This window comes from Pinus tabuliformis, chromosome 4_1, assembly GCF_031772625.1.
Source record: "Pinus tabuliformis cultivar Carrire ecotype Pingquan chromosome 4_1, CPIR1, whole genome shotgun sequence".
NCBI lineage: Eukaryota > Viridiplantae > Streptophyta > Pinopsida > Pinales > Pinaceae > Pinus > Pinus tabuliformis.
In genome coordinates this window covers 641,909,988-641,919,805 of record NC_142303.1, presented here as the reverse complement: position 1 = coordinate 641,919,805, position 9,818 = coordinate 641,909,988, and the positions used below count along the sequence as shown (strand labels likewise).

General features: G+C 34.7%; 1 protein-coding gene and 1 long non-coding RNA gene across 2 annotated transcripts; both read right to left on the bottom strand.

The window, feature by feature from the left end:
- Window positions 1-1,007: 1,007 nt before the first annotated feature.
- Window positions 1,008-2,538, bottom strand: LOC149177687 (uncharacterized). Its single transcript, XR_016258790.1, has 2 exons — window positions 1,272-2,538; window positions 1,008-1,167 (listed from the first exon to the last, which is right to left on the bottom strand). It is a non-coding gene; the product is annotated as an uncharacterized LOC149177687 (long non-coding RNA).
- A 45-nt stretch (window positions 2,539-2,583) lies between these two features.
- LOC149177686 (uncharacterized) lies at window positions 2,584-4,716 on the bottom strand. The gene is made up of 2 exons (XM_089421839.1): window positions 4,656-4,716; window positions 2,584-4,460 (listed from the first exon to the last, which is right to left on the bottom strand). Exons 1-2 carry the CDS (start codon window positions 4,714-4,716, stop codon window positions 2,584-2,586), a joined length of 1,938 nt encoding a protein of 645 aa, XP_089277965.1.
- Window positions 4,717-9,818: the final 5,102 nt, after the last annotated feature.

The following is a 9,818-nucleotide window of genomic DNA, read 5'->3' as shown; positions in this document are numbered from 1 at the left end:
AGATTCAACTTCAAAAAGAAATTAATGACCGTCACCAACTTAGAGAAAACATCAGATAGGCAGAGAATTTAATAAATACAGAAATCCTATAGTCACTGCACGTTTTTCCAAATGAAATGTACAAAACACCCAGCTGGGGACTAATGCTATACTAGCTACAAAATTTTTGAATAAAGGACAGGTGCTTGAGCCCTTCCAAATAGGATCTACTATGTTCTTGTAAGCTTCAAGCCATTTTGACTCCAGAATAAGTTATTCGTTCCATTTTTGCTCCGATTCATAAAAAATTACCCTACTCTCTATTGGAGAGACTTGTGCCAATTGAAACACATTCATCCTCACTGTTTGGGCACTGAAGATGAACAGTGCTGAAGTAATCCTGAATTACGAATGAAATACTACTGTTGGTTCCATATGGTCTTGGCAGTTTCCATTAAGATTTCTCTGTGAAGTTTTTTTAAAGCGATTTCTGTCTTGTTTTCCTATATGTACCATTTTATTTCCTAAAGGAATAGTGATGGTACTGTTTTTTCTTTTTGAAAAAAAAAACAACAGATATACGAGGTTGTGGGCAGGTAGCATAAGAACTATTACAAAATACAAGGGAGCTTTCCCATCATCACCTCACGAATCAAGAAGAAGGTTGAGAACCCTCTAGAAGACCAAAGAGGTAAGTACAATTTCAGTCTAGCAGAAGAACCCATAACTCTTGGAAAGAATTCAGAATGGAACCAACCCAGGTTACAGCATCTCTTCCGTCTCTCAACTGATTGTCCTCTATCGCACTAGCATATCTTGCAAAAAAACAATTACCTTTAAATGGTCTTTTTTATATTCCTTAGCCTCTGTTACCTTAGCATTTCTTGCAAAAAAAACAATTATATTAAGGGGTCCTTTTAATAGTCCTTATGAATATTGTAATATTACTTAATACTTTCATAGTATAGATGTACAGTATGCCAATAATTTTTAACTTCTCTTCCCACATGCTCTGTTATATGCACTACTCCATCAAAACACTGCATCTTATTACAAATTTTAGGAAAAATAAGGAGATAAACAAACCTAATACCAAGTGGAAGCAAATCTCAATGCACAAGACCAACTAAAATTTAAATTGAAGAAACCAACAGCTAACACTTCACCGGAATTAGCTCAGTCATCGCCCTGCAAAGGCCAATTTTCATCACTCTTTTGCTGCTACACTGGAGAGAAAGAACAAGTGTAAAAATTTGTTTTCAAAATTTGACTGAGGAAAGCTGGAGGCAAACCTTCACTGATGGCTGAATCGTAATCTGTTTGTGCTTTTCAGATAGTGTTATCTCCTGTCAAAAGGCCATTTTGATTTACTTGTTGGATTGTCTCAGAAACCCTTGTAGAATTTTAATTTCATTCATTTGAGAAATTTAACTTTGTTTTACTTGTTGGACCAAGTGTAGTGCCTGTCATGGATCATGTGCTTTTGCTTCCACTTTATGTCTACAATATGAAGAGATTAGAAAAGGGCATTCGAGGAATTTTTTGCCTGCCATCAATGAGAGGAAAGAACCTCATCTTTAACACCTTCCCAGTTGATTGTATTCAAACCAGCTCCTAAAAGCCAACTAATAGCAGGTGGGGAGTTATCAGCTATCCATAACCACAAATGGCTCCTTTCAAGGTGTGTTAGGAGAATATCAATGGAGCTGAAATCCAAAACACTAGCTGAAATAGTAGTAATTTGTCCTAATAGATAACATACAGCAAAAGCCTTGGGTCTTTGTATTATCTTAATCCTGTGAATAGCATTGCACTACATATCACCCATCAACTATAGGAATTTTCTGGTACTCAACTCTGTCTCTGAATTTCCGAGGAACAACACACCTGCCTCCAAACCTTTGTTGCAGAAAAACAAGCAAACTAAGGAGGAGTGCTCCGCAAGGAATCACAATATCCCAGGCAATCGAGTAGAAATCCAAGTCCGGATTGGCATAGAAGTAAGAACTGCTATACAGTGGTATATACCGAATAACCCGGTATGCATCATATGCATGTGGAATGGAACGTACCAATGTGATTCCAATATAAAAGTATGGTACCAATATTATATCTTTTATGTCAAAGAAAAAGTTTTCCAGAACTTGTGGTAGCAAAAAACCATCGAGGATGAGGCCTGCATAAGCTCTAAAATCTTGCCAGAGAGCATGCTTAGTATTCTTCTGAAAGAAATGTCTGCTGTTAGAATGTGATGCCCCAGACAAATGAACAATACAAGCTATTAGACCTCCAAACACATATAGAGGCAGACAAATATAGAGAACCTTTCTTTCCCAGAACCATGCAGTCTTCTCACCTGCCACAGCAAGCCTGGCAGTCCAAACCAATTGAAGAAGTCGAAGTTGCAAAAGAAATACTACCATTGTCATTATTCGAACTACAACTTCATTCACTTCTAGCCACCCTCCCCCCAATTGCAAGACATTCTTACCTTTCTGGTTCATGAAAAATGCTTCAAAGTTGAGCAACAAAGGAATCATATGCCCTAAGGTGAGCACAGTGAGCGTCAACAAAGAGACAAATGGCAGTACATTTGGATGTCTCCTAATGTGCAAGAGCTGGGTATAGATGACAACAGCCGTTAGTGAGAGAGAGACAAGTCCCACTAATATGCTCTTTAGAATGTTGCTCCGGATTTAACGAAGCATAGTTGACCATTATATGAATTTCACAATCCATATCCCCTTCAATATTTTTACTCCCAACATGCCGACATCCAATCATACACAGTGATCCTGTTAGAGGATTATATATGCCCTCTGCTGATATAGAAGAGAAATATACAAACGATTCAGTGGCTTGAGAGGTTTCGTCCCACTTCTGTCGAAAGGGCATCCTAAATTTTAAATTGTAGCTGACATTCAACGGGCCACCCCCATGATTAAATCCATGTGTCGCAACAACTCTGTCTAAGGGGTGAAGCTGCAAATCTCTCTCGTATCTATTTCCAACGGTAAATGGATACGCATAGCCCTGCATTCTCCAATTTCCAGAGTTCTCAACGGCAACATCAAAAGCCAGATCCCCAAAGGAGGACCCATCTGGGTACCATCTTACCTGATTCTTTACCAAAGACATCTCCCCTTCCGCGAATGTCTTATTACAAACCTTCCTCACCTGGTCAAGTTTCGTATACTTGTACTGCAAATTGGGCAAATTCATGATAGTTCCCATTACTCGATCGATTCCAGCAGGACCTTTGAATGTAAAATTCTTAAAATACATAGAATCAATATTACCCTTCTGGCTCTGAACATGACCCACAACCATATACCTATCCACAACGGTTAAAGTCGTCAGACACTGCATTGAAATGCTGATACCACAATCCTCCTCAGAAAGCTTCTTCAATACTCTTCCGCCATTTTCAATAAGGCAGGCTACCATACGCAATTGACCCTTTTCACCATCAAATACACCCTCCCCAGTCAACATGATCTCTGGCAAGGTAAACCTCAAGCCTGAATTCCACAGATTGGAGAATCGAAAAAACCCATGCACTTGCCCTTGTGGAGTACATTTCAAATTCTCAATCAACATACTGTTCGGAAGCGATCCTCGATCACTCACATTGAATGGACTACAATCCCTTCCACTGCACTCACGGTTCCACACCAAATCTAGAGGCCTTCTCAACGAGCGCAAATTACAGAGAGTGCCACTTTTCAAGATATCTTTATTGGCATCCAAAACATCAGGCTTCCTGACTGAACAAACCCTTTTGGCATCCTCAACCCTAGTGTACTCATAAAACCCATCATACATTGCATAAATTGATATGGGCTCGAAGGAATTCTCTTTATCTAACCTCTCTACAGTCCCATTGATCAAACCACTCACAAGGGTGCTCGTTTTGGAATAAGAAAACTTAACAGAAGCCAAGAAAGTCCTAGAAGAACCGTTCAGAAAATACCTCTCACCCAATCCAAGCATACATATCCTTTGCGATGAATTTGAGTAGAAACCCTCTGCAAAGATCACCAACACTCGACCTCTCGACATCCACCGCGGTGGGCGAGCGAACTTGAAATGGGACGGTGGCCTCTGAAAGTGACGATTGATAGCAGCTGCTCCATACCTCTTGCTTTGAACCATTAAACGCCCCTTGAATTGGAAGACGTCTTCCCGCTCGGTTTGCCACAGATCAGAGACGGAAAACGAGATGGAATTCGACCGTGTGAGGTCACTCTGGTTAAAGATCGGATCTCTTCCCTCGTATGAAGCGTGGTAAAAGGTCAATCCGTGGGCTTCTTCGTTGAATAAGCCCCCCTCTTTGTTGACGGCTTTTGGCGCAGGAACGAATTCCTGGCAGTGTTTCGAGTACAATTCATGGTCCAGTGACGCGTTTAGTGGGTTCGCTCCGATGGCAGCCAGTAGAATCAAGATCACCCGCAGATCATTTATTGACAAAACAGGAATAGCTCAATTCAGCCCTGAACTCCTCTTTGAGAACCCAGTATACATCCCTCTCCTCAACTCTAGGCTTCAGCATTGAGCATCCAACTCTAGGCTTCAGCATTGAGCATCCACAGCCACATTAGAGCCAGCAGGTCTGGCTACAGCCCAGGCTGTTTGAGCATCTCAGAATTGCGTCCGCCATGATGAACACCACGAACCTGGACTGCTCAGCCAGAGCCGACTCATCCGACTCATCGAACCGTTCCACCTACCTTCCATTGAACCGTTCCACCTACCTTCCATTGATCGAACGATTAACAAGCATCTAATCGTCTAACACAACGGATCAACGGCTCAAAACATTACACGGTGGCATACAGGGAAGTTAATCCCAAATGGAAACGCCTTACGGCGTAATAAAATATCATTTTTTATATTAATAGAATATTATTTTTTGAGATAGAAGATCCGTAAATTCACTCTATGAGAAAGTGTATATAGTTTCTCCCTTGAATGGATGACGAGATTTGTGGGGACTTTACCTCAATGGACTTATTTAAAGTGACATCCAAGTTTCTTAAAATGGAAGTGGGAAAAGAGTATCCACATGATAAAAAGCATTTATAAAACACATATTCTTATTAATAAAAAGAAAGTGTTTTTTCTCTTTTTTTATGAATATTTTGAATCAATTTTATTTAAAATTTGGTGGAGAAACAAAATGATGTAAAAATTCTTATTTATAAGTTTAAATTTTTTAATCTGCAAAATATTTAAATATAATTGGCGTGGAGCACTTCGAATCTCCAATAGTATTTGGAATCTGTTGGATTAATTACCCTCCCCATTGCATAGATTGCACCATATGATATGGATTTTGTGAATGATGCATTGCACCATGATATGAATTTTGTGAAATGAGGTGGCAGGACTCTCTTTTATGAGAATGGTTAGAATAGTCTATCCAGGTCACATTGAAAATTCCTATAAAATTTTGACTAAATCTGATTAAATTTTTAGACATCTAGTAATTGTTATAAAATTTAAAGATTTTGGATGTCTCAAAAATTATTCATAATACACCATTTCCACTCTGATTCAAACACTCCAATAATCAATTTTTTTGAAAATTTTCCACGGTAAAAGTTTTGGAAACCCCAACAAAATTGCGACGGCTTAGAAAACAACTCCTCGCCACCCCCAACAAAATTGTGACCGCTCAGAAAACAACTCCTGGCCAACCCCAACAAAATTGTGACCTCGGAGAAAACACCTTCTCGTGCCCGTCAAGAGTACCATAACTGTCCGTGAGAATCGAGACGGAGTTTTCACGTTTTCAGTTGCGTGAAGTTATAACCTTCTAACTATATGATAAGCAAGTTTTCACATCGATGAAGTTATTTGGAGTGAAAGAAAGCGACGTCGATGATACTCTACATAGTTGAAAGTTGCTCATGGAGCTGGAAAATTTAGAAGTAAAATGACAACGACAAGCTGCGGGGTAAATGGAAAGCGTTTCAGAAGGATGTTGTCAGTCTGATGTGGTTATCAGGATTGTTATATGAAACGCTATTCTTTGTAATACTGTAATCCAATGGTTCCCTCCCTCTATTCTTCCAATAAAATTTAAATTAATTTAATTGAAGGTCTAATTCGGTCACCTCTGATCATTAGATCCAGGGCATTTCAAATTTCCCCCGGCTCATTATAGATAAACTTCATATCGCTTGTTCACCTATTATATTATTTAACTTGAAGAGCTCTCGGTTCACCTCTTACCTTGCACTATTTAACTTGAAGAGTTCTTCCAATATAGGAGCATTTTTCCCCGTTGAGGATATAAGGGCCTAGCACAGAGTCATGCAACATTACATTTTGAAGTAGTTTTCAAATTTGTGTTTATAACTAAACCGGTTATATGAAATGGTTTTATGATCTATGTAGATACAAGTGGATTAAATTCCACTAATATATCTATTGAAACATTATAAATAATCAAAATATAATTTATAAAGTATTATAAATAATTAATAATCTTATTCATATTGTGTTTGATTTTGTTGATATTACAACAAAGTATATCATTGTATTTTATGTTATATTTGAAAAGAAAATATATAACAACAAAATATATATTTTTTTTAACTATAAATTATAAAATATTTGATTTACATAATTTTATATCAAATTTATATACAAATAAAATAATTCAAAATAAGGCTATGGGGTTTTGGATTTAATATCCATGTTAGAAATGGTAAAATATTGTATGCATAAATTTAAACTCATAATTTATCATTTTGAATGTATATTCATTTTAATTCATCAATTGTTGATTTTGTTGATCTAAAATCTAATTAATACTAAGTTGAATAGTATATACTAAATTATAATGTAATAAGTTGAAATTATTCAAACTCAAAAATAATAAAATGTGATGAGTCAAAAATTGGGGTCATAGGGTGATGACAAAAGAGTTACTATATACTAAAGTATGAAGATTGAATAGTAAGTTGAAATTATTCAAACTCAAAAGAAATAAAAAGTGATGAGTCAAAGACTAGGTATGAGGTTCTTACTAGGGTCAATGATAAAGTTCAAAAATCAATGGCACATACATCTAGGTACATAGAGACATTTTTGAAGTACATAGAAACCTTGGCGTAACTTGGTACATAGAGGCCTTGGACCACCTTTGGAGGTATAAAGAGGTCTTGGTGTTGCTCATTAAATTCTAATTCCAAACCCTGACACAAGATAGAATCCAATGGAAAGTTACAAATCCTCAATAATGAAACCATGGAACTATTAAGGATTTAAAGTTCAACAATTAATGGTTAATAATTTAATATTACGGTTAATTATATCTCATTAGTAGGGTCCTAGGTTGAATACTATAGGGTTAGTAGGGCCCTTGGGTTGAATATTGTGATTCTCAACTCATGGACTATTGCTTTTAGCAAAAATTTAAGGTAGGCAAAGGACACCCGCAACATATTTTCCTATATTTCCCCAAAATACTCTCTTGGGAGTTTGTGTCCATCTTTAAAATGCATCTTATTTAAATATTTTAATATCAACTATATATTAATATAAAACAATCAAAACTAAAATATTTGTATATCAATTATATGCATATTATATAATACAATGGCAAGCAAAAACTAATAATAGTTAAAATATTTAAATATTTTCACTTTAAAATTTATTAAAAATTCGTTGGAATTGCAATTTTAAATTGTATAATATACACAATCTTATTTTTCAAGAAATGAATCTATTTATACAATTTAAACTATAAAAATTTACTATCAATAATTAAAAAAATACAATTTTTCTTAAACATATAGAAAAAACCTAAAATAATTCCATCTTAATTCTATATTTATGAAACACCATTAATAATTCAATATTTTTATTTACCAGCAATTCTTTTAACTGTTGAACTCAAAACAAAAATTATACTTCAAAATTTAATTAAGCTAGTAATTTTATTGAAACAGAATGGAAGAATTGTATACAATAGAAATAATTCATAGAAATCATTCCCAGATAACATCCGACAAATGGTATTCCCAAACGATCGTTAACTGTGCAAAAAATCCAGACATTGGATCGCGATATGACTTTGTCAGTGGCGCGTTGGAATTTCTCTGCGCCTTTCGTCACAAAATGTAGAATCTTCGTCACCGGTGATACTCAAATTTTAGGTGGCTGATGGGAGTCGTGTTGTTATTTTCCTTCTCGAAAGGTCGTAGTTTTTGAAATATTAAAGGTAAATTAGATGTAAAGCACAACCATCAAAGTAGCTATCGATATCATACGACATATTGCATGATTTTCAACACCAAATAAGTTGAAAGGCTTAGCCAGTCATGATAGATGCAAATGATTTGAGAAAATAAATGACATTTCAGAAATATATAAAATTTTTATTTTATTTTATATAAGTGTAGCTTAAGGAGATTATAATTTTGTTTTGAAAATTTTTGCATGATTTCAATAAAAATTTGGTAATTTTTTTTGATAAATCTATGTTACAACCTTTAAGCTTTAAAATTATGAGTGTTCCGAAATTTTTTTAGAGTTGCTAAAACCATTTCCATTATAAAAAAAAATGAATTCCAATATTTATATGAAAAAAAAACAAAATTCCAACTCAAAGAAAATACATTTGAAGTGTGAAATTGTGATCTTTATAGGCCATTGTTTTCGAGTCATATGTCTAGAGTTGTTAAAACCATTTCCACTATTAAAAAAAAGAATTCCAACATTTATATGATCAAATTAAAAAAATAAATAAATAAAAATAAAAATTCCAAAAAAATAGATTTGAAGCCTGAAATTGTGACCTCTATAGGCCATTGTTTTCGAGTTATATGTCTACATTTTGTTTGAAACCATGGTTTTTTGAAATAGTAAGTTTCATTGTTTTCGAGTTATATGTCTAAATTTTGTTTAAAACCATAGTTTTTGAAATAGTTTCAGCTGTGTATTCTACACACCGTTAAGAGTTCTAAATATTTTCCATTGCCCTGAATTTTATAATGCTTAGAAAATATATTTTAGAAAGGAAAAATCACAATGCCACCGAGTTTTGAAAAATGTTTTTAAACTGTGGAAAAGGATTATTAAAAATTCTAACCAGCAAAAACGCACCAACATAAACACGGGCTAGTTGTGGCGAGATTTTCAAAATTTCAGTTGCGAAAGGTTGTAAACCGGATAAAATCAAACACCCGATCAATGAAGTTTCTTGTAAGTGAGAGTGAAGGAAAGTAACATCGGTCCAATTGAATATCAACGGAAAGTGGCATCCAAGTTGATTAAAATGGAAGTGACAGAAAGTATCAAGGCATTTATAAAATTAAAAATAATTATTCGCTCTCTCAATAGGGTTGATGAGTAAATTCTGGTTTAGAGAATGTTTTAAAATTATTTGTGTTAATTACTTAGCTTTCTCAATAGGGTTGATGAGTAAATTCTTGTTCAGAGAACGTTTTAAAATTATTTGTGTTTTGTTAAGGGGTCGCTTTAGTAAAAAAGAGGCTGTTTTATGAGAAAATAGGTTAACACACAAAAATATTTCGTAAGAGTAACAGTCTGCTTCTTACAGATCAGCAAAGTAATATAAGCATTGTCATTTTCCTTCAGTAATAATGATAATAAACCCACATTAAGCAATAACAGCTAATAATAATAATCCCTATTAATTTAACAACTAAATTATAATAAATTTTTTTATTATGAAAAAAAATTCATTACTTAGTTATAATAGATTTTCTTAATATTGAGTCTAGATAATTATTAGACAGGTCACTATGATGATGTGTAGTCTTATCTTTCATTATCAAAATTAAAATTTTGCTTGTGTCAATGAA

Bases quoted from the DNA above. Each gene is read 5' to 3' on its own strand.
- LOC149177686 (XM_089421839.1), bottom strand. From the start codon at position 4,716: ATGGAAGGTAGGTGGAACGGTTCGATGAGTCGGATGAGTCGGCTCTGG. The intron at 4,461-4,655 runs GTTCGTGGTGTT...GGCTGAATTGAG, and splicing joins GCTCTGGCTGAGCAGTCCAG to CTATTCCTGTTTTGTCAATA.